The sequence below is a fragment of the Babesia bigemina genome, assembly GCF_000981445.1.
Source record: "Babesia bigemina genome assembly Bbig001, chromosome : I".
NCBI lineage: Eukaryota > Apicomplexa > Aconoidasida > Piroplasmida > Babesiidae > Babesia > Babesia bigemina.
The window spans coordinates 2,211,777-2,231,844 of record NC_027216.1 but is presented as its reverse complement, the minus strand read 5'-3'; the positions used below and the strand labels follow the sequence as shown (position 1 = coordinate 2,231,844).

Below are 20,068 nucleotides of genomic sequence, written 5' to 3'. Positions count from 1 at the left end.
CCGCAACTTTTAAAGACTCAAACTATATTAACTACATGTTGAAAACTACATATGGACCGGTTCCGCTCTCGGAGCCCACATGGCAGGAGGATGCCCTAGCCCGCCTGAAACTTTAGTTAGTGTGGCATGCCGCCTTCCTCGCGAGACATTTCAAGCCTTCGGGAGGTGCGACCGTATCTGTTCCTTCCAGTAAACGGCGGCCTGGCCGGGGTTTTGCATGTCAATGATCGCCCGAGAAATGGGGACAATGACGCCCCCACCATTTTCGTTCAGCGCTGCGCAGAATTACAAGGCGTCGCACAAGCACACTCACCAGCTTTCATGGCAGCTCCGAGGTCTCCACCCTGCACTCCGACGCCGGGCATGAGTATCGTGCAGTCGGGGTACGCCTTGCGCACTTCAGCGAGCACGCCTACGCACGTGGCGCCGACCACGTAGCCGAGGCGCGCGGTGGTTACATTGTTAGCCTTGTAGAATGACTCGCAGCACTTGATTACCTCCAGGTATACCGGAGTTTGGTCGCTTAGCATCGCGCCCTGGATCTGCTCCGACGAAGGGTTGGAACACCTGGCCAACACAAACAGGTCGTTCACATACTGGCCGTTGCTGTCAGTGCCCATCACGGACAGCACATCGGTGCCCAAGAGAGTGTTGACGGTGCAACCGTCGGCATTCAAGATGTCGAAGATGAACTTCTTGTAGTACTCCATCGTGGAACCTATGTCGCCCAGCTTGGCGTCCAGGAGCAGCGGCAGCTCCATGTCGCGAATGACTTCGCATACATCCATCAGAGCCTGAAATGCCGTTAACACAGATGCACATCTAAAAGCAGCACGGATTCCATCACGTCAATGTGTACTCTAACGCTCTACGGCGCAACACGCAGTCGCACGCGCCCAGCGGTGGCGAAGACATGCTTGACCATCAACCACGCCGTCGAACCGACATGTGTCACCGCAGACATTCCACACACCACGCTTACATGGATGCAACGAGTGAAATACGGCAATAGACACCGGGAACACGTACACACCTACGGCATACGATGTTGCCACGGCACACACTTCTGGGCATGAACGGGCAACATCACCGCACGCATTCATAGTGTATTCCTGACTTTGACTAACATACCTGAATTCCCTCAGCGCCATGTGCAATGAAGAAGGCCAGATTCGGCTTCACGCCGCAAATGTGTTCAGCCGTGGCCTCGATGACGAAGCAGCAGTACAGCTTCAGCTTCACGTACACCGATGATATGTCGCGACTGCGGAAGCCCTCCATCGGGCACCCGTCCACGTAGCGGTCGTACAGCACGGTGTAGAGGCCGGTGCGAGAAAACCTCTCGACGATCTCGTCGCGTGGGTCGAGGCCCAGACACAGCGGCGCGCCCACCTCCCGGGCTCGGGAGAGCGCCTTATCTATGAAAGCCATTGTTACACTCCAACGGTGAAACCCAAAAAGATAGGTGTGTAAGGCTCTGCGCGGGCGATGGCAGCCGGAATCCCCACCACTCACGATACACATCACGAGGCAGCGGCGCTCGCTGCGACGTTGTCTATTGCAGACAGGTCTACACACAGCCAGCGTGTTTGCTGCGAGGGGTTGAACTTTTGCTTCATCGCTTCTGGCGTCCGCGTGGTGATCGCGTATCCTCGAGGATGGCGGAGGCGTGTGTTACGCTCCGGCATCCTGGGCCCCAGACGCTGCAGCAATTCCGTGTACCCGTGTTTATCCAGCCATGCCTGCACTTGCACTAGCTCGGCATCGATGTTGTGCTCGCCTTTCCTCGCCGACGGCCCCGGTGTGTCGAGGAACACGCCCGCAGCGGGGGGGTCTATCCTCGGCCTCTCGTTGCGAGTCACCAACACCGTGTGGCGCGCTCTGTAGTCAATCACCTTACGTTCATATCCTAGAGGGATGTGGTATACCCCGCGGCCCGATGAATACATCTCTAGGGAATATTTCAGCCTTTGGCCGATCACGGCGTTACCGCCATAGCCACTGGCCGTGGAACCTGTATATGCGCCGCCGTGCCAGCCTTCATCGCTGGTGAAGAAGTAGGGGCTCAACGGTATGTCGCGTAACGCGCGCATCAGACGCTCTTCCACGCCTGGTATCTCCAGGTTTGCGAGGCTGTCGTTGGTCACGGTGATCATCATTGGGCGGCGCATTGCCGGGTCCACTGCATGTACGTAGTCCTCCACCTTAGGGTCAGGCAGATCAGCTGCCAGAACCGACGCTCCGGTTTCATTCCTTTGCGCCAGTGATAGATTCAAACTCGATTTGAGGAAACCGCCCAGCACGGCAAGTTCCTCGGCACACCCGGTCATCACGTTCGCCAGCAGGAAGTAGTTGTCATCGTAGCTCCCAACCTTGCAGAAGTACACCTGTTTGGAATCAGTCCAACGGTTTATCACGTCGATCTCGGCAGCGCTGTAGCGCTTGGGCCGAGACGGGGTCGCGCTCGAGAGGGTTATGGGTTTGCGCGGCAGCTTGTGGCCTGGGAACAGCAAATCAATGGTCTCCGGCTCAAGCACGTCGCACGCAGCGGGGGAGTTCGCGCGCGCGTAATGGGGAAGTACCACAAGCGGGCGCTCGCCGCGGCGTACCATCTCACGCAACACCGTGTCTATCTTGTAGAAGTCTAACGGGCTCAGGTCCTGGCGCCTGTGGTAACCAATGTTCTGCCCATCCAGAATGCACGTGTAGCCCACTCCATTGCGCATGGGAGCGTGTAGCCAGGCGTAGAAGTTGGCCAGCCGGATTATTTCCGGGAAGTTGTAGTCGTAGATGTTCTGCAGCCAACTGCGGAACACTGTGAGGCGGTCTTCCACGGAGAGCTGAATGAGCGGTAAATGACGTTTGCATTTAGCACAAACACCATGCGATTCGGCGTCAGGAGGGGCGTGGCTGTGAGGGATCTTATTCCCAGCTCCACCGTGATCACTGAAGCTGTTAGTCAACACTGCGGTGCCGGAAGTGGAGAGAGTAGAGGAGTCGGCTGGTGACACGTGAGTGTAGTGCACGAGACCGGGAACAACATCCGAAAGCACCGTAGATACCACATAACCAAGCCGCGATGACAATGACACCCTGTTGCAAGAGTGCTTGTGGAATATTTCCAACGCCTCTGTCAATTGGCGGCGCAGCGTTCCATAGACCTCCGATAACGCATCTCGCTGTTTATCACTTTTCATGTTGGCGGTGGCGGAGATTCGATTGTTCGAACCCAGGCTAGTAGCCTGATCCGCTGGCAGCCCGGGCCTCGACGGCCCATGGGCGGAAGCCCTATCCTCAACTGGGTTGCTGTGGCCCAATTCCAAAAGACGGTGTTTGGCTGACAGGCCTATTGTGACCAATATGCGCGTGAAAATTAAGCCGCTCACGGGCATCCCTCCCACTTCGACCAGGTGGCGCAAGACCCTAAGCATGCCGTCTCCATCCAAGTGTTCTTCGAAGTACTCGAACAGCGGCTCGTAACTGCGGTGGCGCCGCCGGTCACCCAGAGCCCACATACGCTCGAGGTATTTGAAGGCCTTTTCTGCACGACCAAGCTTCGCGTGTATAACACACATCGCGGCGTACATGCCCTTCAGAACCACAATCCCCAAACGGGCGGCGTCACGGGAGACGGTAGTTATTGCCCTTAGATCGTCCAGGCTCGACACCTTGTGCATAGCGCGTCCGATGATCCCGGCACACAGTTTGCGGTGCTGTATTATTAGCCGCCGCACTGTGCGCGAGACGTTGGGCTTTATGGCCACTCGCCAACGACGCTGCGCACCGTCGACGTCGATGCCCACCTCCTCTGACGTGTAATGGTAGCTGAGCGATCTGTCGGAAATGGGTGGAATCTTCTTGTGCTCAAATGCTTCATCTTCAGCATCAGCGTTGGACTCGTCTACGGAACTTTCCGGGCCTTCATCCGACGCATCCGAGCCCGGGGCCGGTGCGGTCACCTCGACGGGTTCCTTGAAAAAAGGCGAACAATACTTCCCATATGCATTTACGTAATCAACTATGGTTTCCACGGCGAAGTCGAAGTTGTCCGAGTCGCACGCGTTCACACAGCGAGTGAACAGTTTAAACAGGTTCGAAGATGCTATGACGTGCTCCTCCTCGGTCATGTCCAACACAGGCAGCGCTGGGGTCGTCGCCGTCTCACTAGTCGACGCTTTAAGCACAAACCTCCCGCCATAAGCAGCATCCGAAGGTGAAATGCCGTCAGCAGCCCTAACGTGTCCAGTGATGCGGCCTCCATACGTTGAGCCGTGCATGCAGCCGCAAGAAGGGGTGGAGGGCGTCTGTGCGCAGCTTATGAGGCTTCTTATGAATGCCTGCGTGCCGCCAAAAAGTCTACATGGTTGTTGCGATGTTGGTGGAATAAAAAGATACTCTCGATGTTGAAATGGAGCACAAGCGCTTCGTCGACGATATGAAGGCACCAGGGAAAGGGTGGGTTGCGCAAGCACCGCACAGACCAAACACCACGTCACCAGATGACATATTGCCGCTGCGATGGATTGACAGGACGTGCGGCAGTTCAAGATTCGACCGGTGAAGGACGATTCTGCGGGCATCTTATGTTCCCCCTAAATCTACCATGTTGGTAGCGATAAGCCTTAATTCAACTAATGACCCAACATTGTACATCTCCTGGCGTCTGTGCTATTTTAGCCTTAAGAAGCATACCAGATGGCCGCATACAGGCAGCGGAACAGCTTGTCTACGCCCTTACCATCAGTACTCCTCAGAGACTTCCAACACGATCAACAAATTTCGGACATTTTGAACCTCCTACGAGTTATACGACCCTGCTTGTCATATGTGAGCTCTTTTAGCGATTACAGAAGGCTTTTAAAGCTCCCTTGTGACATACTCTCAACATCAGCCATGTCTTCACGAGCGTACAGATCGCCAATGCCAAAACCTCCAACCTTCCATACACATCAACAAATTTATACTCGTATGCTGCGATAATTACCGCATTACCTTCAAATCCAGGCTCATCTGGCGTGAGAGAATCTCGACTGCTCCCAGGATTCCACAGCCATCAGCGACCCACCTGAGAATCCCGCACACCCCGACAAGTCGCCTGTTTGGTGGCACTTATATACTAAAAGCTTGTGCTGCTGCAAAGTGACGCGGTGATATCACCGGTCACCGCAGCGGCTGTTTGCGTGGCGCCGCGTACACATCAACGCACTGCGGCGTTCGTCGAAATGACGCCGCCTCTGCCAGTATTCTAACTGCGTAATTGGCATCACTGCGAGGAACACTCGCCCATTATTCACGATATAAAGGCGCTTCCCGCATCCTTTAAAAGCATTTCAACATACAGGACTTGGGATGGCAGACGGCAGACTACCGTCCACAACTCGACAAAATGTCATTTGAATGTCTAAGAGGTCTGCTATGGAGTATTCAGGACCTTTTGTGCAGTATGACAGCATAACGGACCTGGATCCGTTCACATCGGCGGTGGCGGCTCACGGCGATGTGATTGTCACAGGCACGCAGTATGGCGACCTCATCCTGATATACGGGAACCGGCGCGAGCGCATATGCTCTTATCATGGTGCTATAGTCGAAGTTAAGGTACGATTGTGCCCAGCAAAGTTTCTGAGGGACGTAGTTTACGTCGTTTGCGCCACTTCGTTGGGGTACATCTACGTGCATCTGGTATGCGTCACCAATGTGGCAGCTTCGAATGTGGTGTACAAGATCAGGACTGGGCAGGAGGTGACGGCTTTGGTGCTGCATCCGCAGTTTTTGCTGCGCCACAGGGTGCCTCGCCGACATGCAGATGGCCATCCCACGTTGCACCTGAGGTCTAGGCAGAATTCATTGGAACGCCGCACCCCGCAAAGGCTGCGCAGGGAAACAAACAAATCAATACAGGATGGTTCGCATCTTGGACGTAATTCTTCCTTGCCCAGCGACGCACGATGTTTCGCCGTTGCAGAGGCTCTTACCACCACCGCTAACAAACGAAGGGCAACGTACGACTTGAGGCGCCTGCTGATGCGGAGGCAGGAGAAACGTCACCGACATTTGGGAAAATTGGAGTACAGTGAGTCGGCGGTCATATTTTCAGTTCAAAGCGGAGGGACATACCTTTTGAGGCTGGACGAGATAGGCACTGAAGGCCCAGAGCGAGCATGCACACTCATACACAGATCAAGACGAACGCGGCGTGGGATACCTATGGTGTGGTACCGAGACATGCTTGCTTTAGCGGATGACGACGGGGCACATGTGGTGCTGCTGTCGGAGTGTGCCGCTGTGGCCTTCCTGCCTCACTCCCCTCGCCTGGATATCGAAGCCGAAAAAATCATCGCAGACGAATATCGCGGTATTTTGGAGGATGCAGGAGACGTAGACGATCACTACGTTACGTCGGACGAGTCGGATGTGGATTACCAGGAAGCTGAGCCTATGGACAATGCGGAGGAATTCGACGCATCGCCAACGTACCATTCAGATGCTGAGTCTGAGCGCGTGGTAAGGCGCAACGGATGGAACAACGCGAGGCTTGACCGTTACGTCTCGCGTAGCGCCGAAGAGGACCTTTGCAAAAGTGATACGCCAACGCGTTCCAGTGGTAGCCAAAGTTCATCTCACGCCCAAAGTGAAACGATGCTGCAGAAAAGTCCTCAACACTCCTATGAGCTCCGATTGGCGCAATATGATGAGGAAACATGTATTAAAACGCCGAGTGCGCGTGATGGCACGGCTAGTGACGTCAACAAGGCTATGCGGCGATGTGAATATTGGACAACGCAGTCGGCATTCAACGTATACAGCGGCGATGACGTTGAATCTCCCTCAAGTGTACCTTATCACTGTATACTATCAGATGGCCCTAGAGGCTATGCCTACGATGAAGAGCACTGCGATGTGAGTTGGAGCGCTAACGGCAGGCGTGCTACCAGGAGCCGGAGAAACTCACCGTCGTCTGATACGAGGGAAGCGGATATGCCAGACATCGTCACACCATCGTCAGATGATACTTCATCGGACTTTGACTACGCCACGTCAACAGGCAGAACAAAATACAAGTTAGGCAGTGCAATAAAGACGCACAACATCAGTATAAGAAGCGCGATGCTCAACCTCAAAAACAGAGAACCCTTGGGTGTCGTAATGTGTTGGTTATCGCAAAGGGTGCTTCTAGTTGGCTCCAGAAACTCGCTGCAGGTAGTAGACATTATTCCTTCGTTCCCGTGCAAGGGCGGATTCGGGCGCAAGAGCGTCACCACAAGGCGCATCGACCTTCTGGATGTGAGCAACTCAGCCATTAGAATAGACGGTTATGGTTTCTCCCAATACGTAACAGTGAAGGAGAAACGGATTTGGCGGAACGTTCCTCTCAGAGGCACTGTTTCGTACAGCCTCAAGGCACCGGATACGTGCCGCATCGTTGCCATTATGCGGCACCGGTATAAAGGCTCATTCTCCGTCATATATGAGTCGGACGGCCCGTCGATGAGATCAGGTATGCATAATGGAAAACAAGAGGAAAATGGTTCCACATTTCGAATTGTACGTGCGCAGGATGGCAGCCGCCAAAGCGCCTCACCTGACTCCTACGGTGTCGGAAGTGACCACACGGCTGTCTTCGCCTTCAACGCTTTCGACCCGTGCTATAACGATGTGTATCTGAACGAATCATACATGCAGTGCCTACGGGTCGGTGACGGCAGACGAGGACTCAGCCAACGCAGGTTTCTGCAACTGACGTGCAGGATTACGGAACAAAAACTGGAAATCTGCCGAGCACAACAATTTGTCATGAACAACTTCTGCTGCCATGATGACAATAATGTAGAACACTGCCTGCATCTGGCGGATCATCCAAATCGCAAATATGCCGATAAGTCTATCAGGGCCTTGGTATGCGGCGGCAGCTGTCCAGCGGGCCTTGCTGATGTAAACTTAGGCACCATGCAGGGTGACATTTTGCACTGTTTCAGTGACCCAGATAGGTTTGAGAGTCTTTGCATTGTGGTCAGAGGGTTGTTGGTGACCATAAAGGGAGCAACACCAATGCAGCACATTCGCCAATTATGCAGACATCGAGCTCATGACGAGGCACTTTTAGAAGTTATGCAGATGTCGAGTAGAAGCGCTTCGGGAGCTGAATGCGGTGCTTATGTGCATGATGTTGCCAGAAATGGGTTGGAATGCTTCTTGTCAGCCAAAAGTCTGGACGTAGAAAAAACCGCACACCTAACATTGTCGTACATCCGCTACTGCGCACAGATGTCAGATGACCACAAAAGAGCTCATCATATTCGGGAGTTAGTAGGACAATTCGCAAATCACAAAAGGCTGAATATCCTTCTCGGTCACATCTTGCCACCTGCGATGTCAGGCGTGACGGATGAATACCGCGCGGTTTACGATCTGATTCGGAGTGAAGTATCTAGCGTTGTCGGCCCGGATATGCCATTTGTGCTTCTTAGGTTGGCGTTGACGGCAAACCTGACCGTCGAGCAAGTGAGGGCAATGGTCAAAATGCTGAAACAGTGTATTAATGCGTTGGCTTCTGACACCAAGTCAGTAGCAGCGGGTACATGCAATGGTTCTGGCGAAGAGGGACACTGTATCTGCAATGCAACACAAGCCGGTCGATCAAATGGGAGCGAGTGGTTGATGCGAAGCACTTGTGGATGGAGACGCAGCAACGGCAGGCACAATGCTAGCCTCAATCTCGTGACTTCGAAAATGGACTTTTTCGTAGATAGGGTGCCATTTTTAATGTGTGACTACAAGGAAAATGCAATGGCAAGTACGCCCTCAAATAGTGAAAATGACGTTCATGTGGCTCGTAAGGCTTTAAATTACATGGGACGTACACCTAATGGGTCATTGGTGGATGCCCTAGTAGATTACGGCTGTACGGAAAAGAAAGAACTACACGGTAGTGGATCCCATTGGGACGGCATACTTGAAGAAACGAACAAAGTCGACATCGAACTCCTCAAACTACGGGACGGCAGCGTACCCCATGAAAGCGAGGGTTACACGGTTTTCGAGCTGCTTCAGCGTGTATCTGTTGTGTCAAACGATAATCTGGAGAGTTTTATGTTGATGAACCATGGGCCCAAAGCACGTGCGGCCGCAATTGCCATGGGAGTGTTGTTGGCGAAAACCGACCAGATCAGACAGGCTTTTAGATTAATGGCGCATGTGCAGTGTATAAGTTCGTTGGACCTGGCAAAACTTGTATGTGAGCTCTATCCCGATGCAGAGGAGTATGTCACGAGCGCAGCACTGCAGCTGTGCCGTATAGACCCGCCTGCGGCGATCCAACTGTTGGTAGAGAAGTCCAAGACCCCGGAATATATCATCAATGTTGTAACAACGCTGTCACCAGAGCCCGAGTTCCTATATGGATACCTTAGTGGTTTGTATGCTAATGATGGGCTCACCAACCAATACATCCCCCTCTATTTCAGATTGACATGCCTTTTAGAGCCATCTGAAATCATCGCACTCGTTAAGGGTATCGCAAATTCAGTCGCAAAAAATTACATTGGTGTTGGAACCTTACTTCGAATTTTATCCGAGGTGCGAATCGCAAGGGCAGTAGCACCGGTACCTGACGATGGGGGCAATTACGAAGCTGTGGTTCAAAAGGAACTCTATCTCGCTGAAGCGTACCTGCGGTATTTTGCAAGTGAACCGTGGTATACGGTATACGACTGCATCATGTTGGCGTTGCGTTTCGACTTTATGACCAAGGGAGGTAAAGAGCCAAAAGGGCAGTCTGTGGGAACAGTCTACAGCAGGCTCCTAGCATTGATCCACCTAATGTGGGATGAAAGTACATCCTGGGTTGTGATGCAACGGATGTTGAGAGAACTGTGGGAGCGCACTTCCGGCAAAGGCATGGCTGAGGATCTGGTCACGGGGTTGTACTTGCAGTTCTTGAAATACAAAGCGTACGTAATATACGTCCTGGACGCTGTGCAGACCATAAGTATGGGACATTACACCACTCAGATGCTTGACGTGGCAAAAAAAGGGATGGTATTCTACCCCGGCAAAAAGTGCGTGCCTAACGGAGCAATGCGTGAAGGCCATGGCACAGGAGGCCAAAGCAGCGATGATCTCGTCCCCAAAACGGAATGCGTTGGCAGGATAAAGTCACAATCTGCCATCGTTGCAAATGACATTGCGGCAGGAGATGCAGATGAAAGGCGTCAGCCTTGCCGAATCGAGGGCATGCCTGCACAAGAGTCAATGGGATCGGGTGATTGCAAAAACGCAGCTTTCGGTCGCAGCTCATACGATATGGGTAGAGATAGTGGTAAGGTGATCAGCTGCAGCAACGTATGTGCAATATGTGATTCTTTGTACATCGCAACTCACTGTAACCCGAACATAACGCCTCAAATGTTGGCGGTTATTCGGGACACAGTTTGGGGAACAGAAACTTACATCCAGTTTCCCAATAGACCCAAGACCTTATACTTCTTCTGTGGTCACGTGGCCCATGAATTCTGCCAGATCAGACTCATAAACAGAGCTGCTGAGCTTGGGTCGATGTGGCAGGGCGTGCATTCCACTCGTGGCAGCCGTCCTGCTGCTGGCAACAGTGGCACCACTGTAACATTTGAAGATATAGAAGATGCGCCGAAGCGCAAAAGGATAACAATGGAACGCCTGAGAGCCTCCTGCCTTATCTGTTTGTGCAACATGGCCGGCGCCTGTAAATTAAACCGACAAGAGGACCTTGTTCTCAATAGTTTTTAATCTTTACAAGCTACGTTGATGTTGAGTTTTATTTAAGTTGTATTTTATGAGAACGCTTGGTAACCGGTGTATCTACAAGTTGCATAGGCCTTCCGGTGTCTGCAGGCGATCCAAGGGCGCATAGGCCATTCACGGTAACCGAACCAAGTCTGTCGACACGTCTGTGTCCTGTATAGAAGCGCATTCCGCATCCTTGATTTCCTCCGTCTCGATACGCAGCACCCTTAGATGGTAGGTGACGCCGTTGTGCGTGATAGGGATGGTGGACCCCCGCGTTAGAGTCGAATAGTGCTTCAGATGCTCCTCCAACACAGATTTCGGTGAAGGCAGCTCGAAGAACGACGTTTCCAGCGGTGCGAGTTTCACGAAAGTAGCGTCAGGAAGCTTGTGTTGCGATAAGTGCACCACGTCGTACGGCCTGCGCAACGCTTAGACGCGGAGATTACCGAACTCACTTTAGCTGCAAGCTCTCCATCATCCAGCGCGGCATGAAAATGAAGTTGTCCTGCGGTCGAAACTCGAGCGACGAGCACGATAGGCGTTCCTTGGGGCCGTCCTCTGCGTTTGTATCACAACAAAGTGTAGGAAGACTCACCCTTGGAAAAGAAGTCGTTGTTCGTGCTGGGAAGTTTGGCGCCTTTTGCATCCGATTTATTAGTAAGTTGGCACCGGTGCACCTTCTGAATCACAAACTGCCATGGCACTGCTGCATTCGTATCAGTCAGCTGCGTCAAAATGCTCTCGGGCAGCGACACCTTGTCGCTGTTGGCCAACAGCAGGCGGTCCCCGTCGGCAGAGCGGCAGTGACGAGCAAATGGTTCTCCGAGCTCAAGCACAATCAGCAGACGCTCGATGCCAGGACGCTGCTGCAGCTGGAGGTTCACATCCCGTACGTAGCTCTCCACCTACCCCGCATTAGCCTAGATCAAGAAAACACTCACCCTTGCCCGGTCAAACGACCGCCAAAGCCTGTCAAAAGATAGGAAGCCATGTCCTTGTGGCGCAACGGGCCGCGAAGAATGTGACTTGCGGAGCGTTTGGCACAGTGGAAGGCTACGCAACAGGAATACGACGACGCATATCCACAGTTGCGGTATTACACGCCAATATGGGCACGTGCTAACCATGGCCCATTTCAGAGTGTCTTTTACGTTGCAAATGGCAATTTCGTGAAACAAGGTGTGCAAAGATAAACACGCCTATGTGCCCTCTACACGGTTAGGGATCTCTAAAAAACGGATCTACGGTAATTATAGTGATGCATTTAAGCGCCTCGGAGCCTTTTTTTGATCATAGGGGCGACCTATGGGTCAAAGTCCCCGAAAGTTGGCGCAATTGGCTGGCGTTGTCTAAACACCTATGCCGCAGTCGGCACGGCCATTTTACGATAAGGACCGCACACATCACGAAATCTGTCGTCGAATAAGATACGAAATCAGAATCTGTTTCAAGGCTCGAGGTGGCGCATTTTTTTCACCGCGTATTTTGGTTGCCACCTCACACCGCACGCACCGCTCGAAGCGCCATACGACTAACAATATACACATTACTATTCTCGGTGAAAAACGGTTAAAGGTGCGATGGCAGGAGGTCGAGCTGGTCGGCGTTCGGGGCCGTCGGTGGCCGCGGGGAAACTGGCAGCCACGATGGTTTCGCGGGGCAACGCCAGCCATGAAGATGACGGCCACTACGATGCGGGGGACGCCCAGTTAGACTCAAACACTGCTCGATACAGAGGTTCGGAAAAGAAGGGCAAAATGCGGATCGTCATCGAGGACGGCGCCACGAAGGCCGATGTGCGCCGCAAAATGGTCAAGGATGCCGGAATGGCAGTGATGCTATTCGGCCTGGTGTGCGCATGTTACATCACATACTCGTACCTGCAGGAGCTTATGATGCGCATCCCTCTCATGGGCGACAAAAAATTCGACTACCCGGTCTTCCTCGCCTTCACCTGCTTCACCACAAACCTCGTCACCACATCGGTGCTCATGGGATCCATGCAGCTGCGGCTGAACTGGAGGCGCAGGAAGATGGGTGACTCGGCGGACGGACCTAAGAGTGTGTTCGAGGATTTTGACAAGAAAGTGGCGTGCCTCGGAATGCTAGCAGCAACGTCGAATGTGATGTCTATGCTCTCAGCCCTCGCGTCAATCAAGTATGTCGGGATCCCCACTCAAATCGTCATCAAAAGCGCCAAAATGATACCCGTTCTGATTGGAGGGTTCCTCATTTTCGGTAGGAGGTATCCTGTGTACGACTACATAGCTGTCTTCGTGATCACGCTCTGCGTCTTCGGCTTCAACTACTTCAAGCCAAAGGGCAGGATGGACGGAGAAAACACGCTTGTCGGTATGCTCATGTGCTTCTTCTCGCTCTTCTGTGACGGTCTCACCGGGCCGCTCGAGGACAAGATGCTCGCCACCAAGGACCTCCACCCCTTCATGCTGCTTTTCTCGCTCAACTTCTTCGGCTTCCCAATGGCAACCGCTGCGGTGTTCGTATTCGAGGGCACGACTCCGTTCAAGCTGCTCATGCAGAACCCGCAGATATGGATGTACCTGGCGCTCCTCTCCCTCACGGCCAGCATCGGGCAGGTCTTCATCGTGATTTGCCTGAAGTTGTACGGCAGCCTCTACACCACCCTCATCACGACGATTAGGAAGGTAGCAAGCTCGCTGATATCCATTTTCATGTTTAACCACTACATGTCGGTAATGCAGTGGATTTCGATGTCGGGGACATTCGCTACCCTGTTCATCAGGCAGTTCTTCAAATACAAAATGAACACGAAGAACAGAAGCTCGAATGGAGACGGGCACTGATGGGAATTTGTGGATGTGTGGAAGTATAATTTATGGGCCAGGGTGGAGCTGTCACCCACAAAACATTCAAGCGAGTGTATGTCTGGATGCGCGGCCGCCCAGAAACAGTGGGCAGCGAGCGGAGCCCCCGGAAAATGAACAGGGGCATCTGCACCTCGCAGTAGACACTATATAGCACGATAACTAAGAGGCATGAATTATACGTATCGCATTCTATTTTGTGAAATTGAACCGTGTCTGCTACTGGAATCCCTCCCTGCTCATTGGCAGGAGTGGACATCTCAGAATGCGCACAAAGTCCGCGTTATGCGCGGCACCTCTTTAAGCCGGATTGTTGTCAATCCGAATTGGACAAAATGATACCCATTTACCAGTTGTTCGTGAAATGCTCAGTTGGATGCGGGGTTTCCCCTGGCCTCCAGCAGCCGCGTAATGGCGGCTGAAATGTCGCCGCCCGTGGAGTTCAGCACGCTGAGGTTCTCCTCACGGTTGGTGAAACCCATCTCCTGCAGCGTCTGCAGCTGGAAGGCGTAACGCTCCTCCGGGGGACGGGTGTCGGTCGGCATGGCCGCCGGCGGGAAGTTGAACCCGGGGAAACCACCACCCATCAGAGGATTAAGCATGTTCTCCGTGCCTGCAGATAATTATTAGATTGTGTCATTCAAGGCCGTCGCAAGAATTAGGTGTTACAACGAAAAACGACTTAAGGGGAGTAACCTACCAGGTGACGCCGCGGCAGGGGCAGCGGTACTACCCCCGGCTTGCTGCTGTTGCTGCATGGACTGGTGCAGCTGAAGGCCGGCCTGAAGCATCCCTGGGCGCATCATTGTGCGCAAAAGCTCGGGGTTGTTCATCATCTGGTTGAGCATGGGGTTTTGCTGCTGTTAACAAGTCGGTCACAACAAAAGTAGCAAACCAACCATCATAGGCTGCAACAGTGGGTTGTTCCCAAAAATTTCCTTCAAAAGTTGCGGGTTGTTGCTGATCTGTTGCATCATTTCTTGCACCATGGGGTTATTCAGCAGGGCGGCGGCGGTCTGCGGGTTGAAGTCGTCCATGCCGGGCATGCCACCCATGCCTCCCATTCCACCCATGCCGGGCATGCCGCCCATACCACCGAAACCACCCATTCCTGCAACTTTTTAGACACGGAACTAACCCTCGCTTACCCTGCATCATCTGCTGCATCGTGTCCGGAGAAAAGGGGTTGGCCTGGCCGAAGGGGAAGGCACCTGCGGTGGGAGCTGCATTGGCGTTCACACCAGCCGCAGGGGTTGGTTTGGGCGCTTCGGCTTCTACTATATGTTATGACACGATAAAAACAACCAACGAGTTCCTGAAGCAGCGCCAGAGGAAGTGGCTGGTTTCACACCGCTGCGGACCAGGTGGATGGTGTTGCCGTCCTCAACCTTGAGAGATTCCAAAGTCTCATCGTCCTTCACTATGCGGCCTAACAGGTGATGGTCTGTTCGTACGGACGCTCCTACCCTTAAAGATTAGGCGCTGCTTATCGGCAGTAGCGCCCGCGTTCTCGGCGCACTTCTCCTTCAGCTCCAGCACGGTAATGGACTGATCCACCTCGACGACGAAAGTCTCGCCGCCGCTAATCTTTATAGTCACTTTGATTGCCATTTTTAGGGCAGTAATGAGCTGTATCCGGGGCGACACACAGCGCAAAACGCCACGCCTTATTAGCGCAAAGCTGACGTACAATAACGCCTACTACACACCTCAACAAATCAAGGCTCAAATTATGCCAAAAGCAGAATGGCAGCCGCAGCCTACAGGGGTCGGATAGAGGAGCGAGCCGTAGCGATGGGGACGCAAGCACAATAGCGCCGGCTCCATCAACGCCGTTGGAATACACTTATGCGTTACTGTGAACTAATGATACAAGCCAGCGTTATATCTTCGCTTGAAGTGCTGCTGGATCGTACGGCGGCACCGTGCTCTTAGGCTGACCGCGTGGCCCAGCTACGCAAATTAAGAGCCTTCCCCGCCACTGGCATTGGAACTGGACGCTTTGTTTGCGGAAAACATGGCGGAGCAAACGAGACGCTCACTTTTTTGGCCGGCGGCTCGCTGATAAATATGCCAAAAGCACGAGCAAAACACTCACCCGCTTGCCTATTAAAGAAAGCTGCGAACGCGCAGTGGCGCACTCACTGTCTATCTCAAGCGCTTTCAGGAAGTCCTGCGTGTACATGATTCCCCATGCTCGTACACACACCTTCTCAGCCTCATCGTAGGAACACAGCGACATGTAGCACAATCCGCGGCGCACGAGCGCCTTAACGTTCGTTGGGTCCACGAATAGAGCCTGCAGGCACTGTTCACTCATACACAATACTGGTACACACCATCTTGCAGTGGTATATCGCTTTCCGGAATTCCTGGAGGCGGAACTTGGTCAGCGCGAGATTGACGTGTGTAGACAGCTCCATCTCCCGAAATTTCGCCTTCCAATCCGCATCATCGGCAAATGTGTAGTCCAGCTGGATCAGAATCTGAGCAATAACGTGCAATATATGTCAGAAGGTCGCACCTTCTCGTAGAACTTCTCGGCGAGCTTGTATTGCTGCGACGTGAATGCAGCCTTCGCCTCCTCGCGAAACCTAAAAGCGATGCTCATGAGGCGATTCCGACCTACATTGTACATGCGCGGTATTTGTCCGGCAGGCTGCGCTCGAAAAGTTCGCGTTCCTGCGAAGGTCAGTGCGAAGCAAGACGACGCCTACCTTGGACAGGTCATGTCCACAGGCGTGCATAGCTGACCCAGCGCATTCTTTGCCGTGATCGTGGGCACCCTTTGATGAATTAAAGGTCGAATGTGTATGCAAACCACCTTATCGGCGCACGACGCGCTGCTACTGTCGCGATTGGGGACCTCCTGCATCAAACGCTCGGCGAATTTACGAGCGGCGTGCGACGTGGTCAACGTGAAAGTCATTGCTAATTTAATATTTCAATACATCGTCAGTATTATAGCCATACGTGTCTGCTTGCGGCAAGAAACAACACATCAAAGTGCAACATGGCACCAGCCTTCCTCACACCTCACTTCTGCAGGTTGCACGAAATGGGATCGGACAACGCATCGGCGTTCTACGTGGGTGCATCACTGGCTGGAGGGCATGTGGCTTTCTGCTGACCCGACGAGGAGGAGCTGTTGCTGGATGCCATATCCTGGGCCGACTGGGCAGGGGCCGTGGTGTCGTCAGCGCTACTCGGGTTGTTTTCGAAATGAGAAAAGATGTCCACGGTGCAATTTCGGGGCAGCCTCTTGCGCTTAAGTGACATCTCTATGTCCCGCTTAAGTGAAATGCGCCGCGACTCCGGCATGCCGCTAGCCTCGCAGATCTGGTCAACCGCCTGCTTGTATTTAACAGCAGCGTCGTATGCCTCCTTCACGCCGCCGAAAACAGAAGGCGTGAATGTCTTCGTGTGGCGGGTGCCAGCCTCGTCGGTGAACGACGTGCGCCAACGGGAGATGCTCGGTACCCAGAAAACTTCTATAGTCATGTCAACACAAGCAAATGTCAAATCACCAACCTCGATGCCAGGGTCGCAGGGATTCAGCCATGTCAGAAATGTTGCTGGCGACATTAGAGCGTGGCCTGCCGCGGCGCCGAGGTTTGCGGGTGCTGTCTCCCAGCGAGTCGTCGGTCATCGAGGAGTACTCATCGCAGCAGTCGAAGTCGGCGGACGAACTCGGCTCTCTGACAGCGTTGTCGGAAAGGTGATCTGCGGTTTCCTGTGACTTAGACTCGGTTGACCGCCGCGTTGAGACAGCCGAAGAGCAGCCCGATGCGCTCTCCACGCGGCTGCTCCCGGCGTTATCGTCCTGGTGGGCGGTGTAGCCCTCCCCCCGATCGACGCCTCCTGCGCGGTAAATATCTGATCTGGATGGAATGGCTTGCGAGCTGAGCTGGGTGATGTAATCCAGAGTCAGACCGCCTGTTGGCCGACAATGCGCTGCCGAGGCTTCTCCCGTCCGCTCGGGCCTATTTTTGCGCCTCGGATGGTGATGATGAAGATGCAGCAAATCAAACCGTTCAGTCTTTAACTGCGGTGCCTTGCGCAAACTACCGTACCTTGTGTGGCCCGCAAGCAGGGAAAGGTAGCGTAGATTATCGTAGTCACGCCCGGCAGGCAGGTGTGCACTGCATGCGCCGGTGCAACATTGCGTCTGCAAATCGTGGTAGCGATTAGCGAAATGTGATGCTGCTAGTGCATCGGCACATGACGCATGAAGGACTGGTGCTGAATGGCAGCTGTCGGCTCGCGGCAAGCACGACGATTCGACATGCATGGTGGTAAGTGATAATCTATCCTTGGCGGACGCCAGGATAGCTCCACCTGCAGTCGAGAAGTCTGGTACGGGGGAAATACCGCTGCTAGATGACCTTTTTTGAGAACGTGTCGAGTGAGTGAAGCCATGATGGTGAGCAAGTGGACATCTCGACAAATGATCTGTCGGTTCACCAACACGTAACTCTGGAGGGAAACTCTTTAGTCGACCATCGCCGATGCTTGCCAACGCATTAAAACCGCCGCAAGAGTTGCTGCCCGAGAATCCGACGCCGCGGGGTGTGTCGCGGTGGGCGCTAGACAACGACCCACTCACGCTGTCATCGAAGAAAATAGAACCGGGGGGCAGACTATCCTCATACCTTCTCGTGTTTTCAATATTTAACAAGTTGTCTGGAGGAATCAACGCCTCATTACGGTTCCAGCATCCGCATGTTGCAGACGAGGCGTTTACCCAATTACCCGTTAAAGCTGCCGAACCTACGGTAGCGCGGGCAGAAGGCACAACCGACGTCGCGTCTACGCCTTCCGCGAAAAATTCGGTAAAGTCGAACACCGAAAGCTTCTCCGACACACACGGCTTTTCGAATGCACTCCTACACACTCCGCACGGGCACTCCGCATCCTTGCTACGCAAATGACACACAATCAAACGACCCCAATGGTACAACGCCGATAGCCACACGTTGGTTGTGTCGTTGCCCGAGGTGCTGAAGTAGAAAGTTCCTCCGGAAGGACAGATTGCCGGCGGGACCTTGACACACCAGCGACGCCGCTCGCTGTCGTACGACAAGCCTTCCAAGGCTGGCAGGCTCCGTGTACATCTTCCATCACCACGCGCAGTTTTGCTTGCGCATGGGTTAGCCATTGCATCACCGACGTTGTGCGCATCGCGAATGAACAGCCGACGAAAAGAGGTTACGGACTCATAATCCGGCTCGCATACTGCTCGATGTAATATAATGTGCCATCACATATAGACACCTGCAGAGTTCCAACACCGCAACTGTAAGCTTGACCAAGATGACATCCGAGAGCAAACAGCTTTTCCAATATGCGAAATATGTCGCAAATGGTCTAACAAGCTTCAATATCTCCTACCTGAATCAAATCCGGTACTACATGCGTCTGCAGTACTCAATTAAAACGGAAATCTTATAATTGGTGAACGAGCTATAAAAAATAAATTAATGGCTAGCACTATCCCATCCGTGGTGACCAAGCGAGCTTAACATGCCCTTGGAGCCACAGATGCAGAACCACCATGAGTCAACCTCCGCGAACGGAAGCTGTTATAATTTATTTTTTCCCTTCACGAGGAATAAGCAGCAGGTTCTGTGGCAATTCGAGTTCACCGTTGATCCTGGGAACAATGGATAGGGCTTTAGTTCACAACAATTCAGATTAGAACTCTAGGGGGAAATCAAATGATTCAGTCTACAAATATTGCGTATTATAGTTGGTGAGCTATCAGAATATGCATTGTCAGTTAGCAGGCTAAACAAACGAAAATATTTGGCGGTTTCATCATGATCATGACCTATGAGCACGTACGGTCCTGCAGTTGTACGTGACTTCTAAGAGCTCACTTCACCAATGCATTATATGCTTACTGCATGAAGCAGCACTTGGCGCTCTCATTTCGGACATAAATAAAACAGACCTATTGGTTCATTGATTATTTGCATCGCAAACTGTTCAGGTCGTACGTCTCATCTCAACCAAGTATTCGTCTATGGTAACATCGATCTCCACAATAGCGCTTACAATTTCCACATAGTGCGTCGGAAAGGTCGTGCTCAAAAGGCATTATGGTGGATATTCCTCGGCAAGTTCGCCAACAACGCCTTGATACATATTTTTTGTTATTCTGTTGAAGCGAATATAAACGTTCATAGATGTTCAAATATAATTTTGCATATGTAGTTGGCTAGTTTAGAGCGTGGAATTTTCCCGTATAATTTTTTTTCGTGAAATTTCATTGACGACATGCTGTCTGGAAGCTGCAATGGGGCCATCCGTCGACAGCCATATTCCAACCAATAATTAATCACATATTAAAATATTTTGTATTCCACCTATTCACAAACCCCACGTCAGCTAGAAGCCGATTCTTACCAGCACAATTGATAAAGACCATAAGACGACTTGAAAAACCGATAGTCATA

The 20,068-nt window shown here is 52.7% G+C and overlaps 8 protein-coding genes across 8 annotated transcripts; 2 read left to right on the top strand and 6 right to left on the bottom strand.

Moving 5' to 3' along the window:
- Positions 1-150: 150 nt before the first annotated feature.
- Positions 151-1,431, bottom strand: BBBOND_0110040 (orotidine 5'-phosphate decarboxylase, putative; the record flags this gene model as incomplete). The annotated part of the gene is made up of 3 exons (XM_012911438.1): positions 151-275; positions 314-794; positions 1,132-1,431. 3 exons carry the CDS (start codon positions 1,429-1,431, stop codon positions 151-153), a joined length of 906 nt encoding a protein of 301 aa, XP_012766892.1.
- Positions 1,432-1,523: 92 nt separating this feature from the next.
- BBBOND_0110030 (hypothetical protein, conserved) lies at positions 1,524-4,277 on the bottom strand (the record flags this gene model as incomplete). Its single annotated transcript, XM_012911437.1, has 1 exon — positions 1,524-4,277. One exon carries the CDS (start codon positions 4,275-4,277, stop codon positions 1,524-1,526), a length of 2,754 nt encoding a protein of 917 aa, XP_012766891.1.
- Positions 4,278-5,397: 1,120 nt separating this feature from the next.
- On the top strand, positions 5,398-10,764 carry BBBOND_0110020 (hypothetical protein, conserved; the record flags this gene model as incomplete). Its single annotated transcript, XM_012911436.1, has 1 exon — positions 5,398-10,764. One exon carries the CDS (start codon positions 5,398-5,400, stop codon positions 10,762-10,764), a length of 5,367 nt encoding a protein of 1,788 aa, XP_012766890.1.
- Positions 10,765-10,893: 129 nt separating this feature from the next.
- Positions 10,894-11,891, bottom strand: BBBOND_0110010 (ubiquitin fusion degradation protein UFD1, putative; the record flags this gene model as incomplete). The annotated part of the gene is made up of 4 exons (XM_012911435.1): positions 10,894-11,182; positions 11,220-11,322; positions 11,360-11,669; positions 11,706-11,891. 4 exons carry the CDS (start codon positions 11,889-11,891, stop codon positions 10,894-10,896), a joined length of 888 nt encoding a protein of 295 aa, XP_012766889.1.
- Positions 11,892-12,410: 519 nt separating this feature from the next.
- BBBOND_0110000 (UDP-galactose transporter, putative) lies at positions 12,411-13,589 on the top strand (the record flags this gene model as incomplete). The annotated part of the gene is made up of 1 exon (XM_012911434.1): positions 12,411-13,589. One exon carries the CDS (start codon positions 12,411-12,413, stop codon positions 13,587-13,589), a length of 1,179 nt encoding a protein of 392 aa, XP_012766888.1.
- A 389-nt stretch (positions 13,590-13,978) lies between these two features.
- On the bottom strand, positions 13,979-15,221 carry BBBOND_0109990 (ubiquitin domain containing protein family, putative; the record flags this gene model as incomplete). The annotated part of the gene is made up of 6 exons (XM_012911433.1): positions 13,979-14,223; positions 14,311-14,470; positions 14,510-14,721; positions 14,759-14,884; positions 14,920-15,039; positions 15,077-15,221. The coding sequence occupies 6 exons, from the start codon at positions 15,219-15,221 to the stop codon at positions 13,979-13,981; spliced, it is 1,008 nt and encodes a 335-aa protein (XP_012766887.1).
- Positions 15,222-15,572: 351 nt separating this feature from the next.
- BBBOND_0109980 (hypothetical protein, conserved) lies at positions 15,573-16,539 on the bottom strand (the record flags this gene model as incomplete). The annotated part of the gene is made up of 8 exons (XM_012911432.1): positions 15,573-15,671; positions 15,709-15,783; positions 15,820-15,909; positions 15,950-16,096; positions 16,135-16,204; positions 16,240-16,292; positions 16,328-16,396; positions 16,435-16,539. 8 exons carry the CDS (start codon positions 16,537-16,539, stop codon positions 15,573-15,575), a joined length of 708 nt encoding a protein of 235 aa, XP_012766886.1.
- A 155-nt stretch (positions 16,540-16,694) lies between these two features.
- Positions 16,695-18,768, bottom strand: BBBOND_0109970 (hypothetical protein, conserved; the record flags this gene model as incomplete). Its single annotated transcript, XM_012911431.1, has 2 exons — positions 16,695-17,101; positions 17,142-18,768. 2 exons carry the CDS (start codon positions 18,766-18,768, stop codon positions 16,695-16,697), a joined length of 2,034 nt encoding a protein of 677 aa, XP_012766885.1.
- Between the last annotated feature and the right edge of the window lie 1,300 nt (positions 18,769-20,068).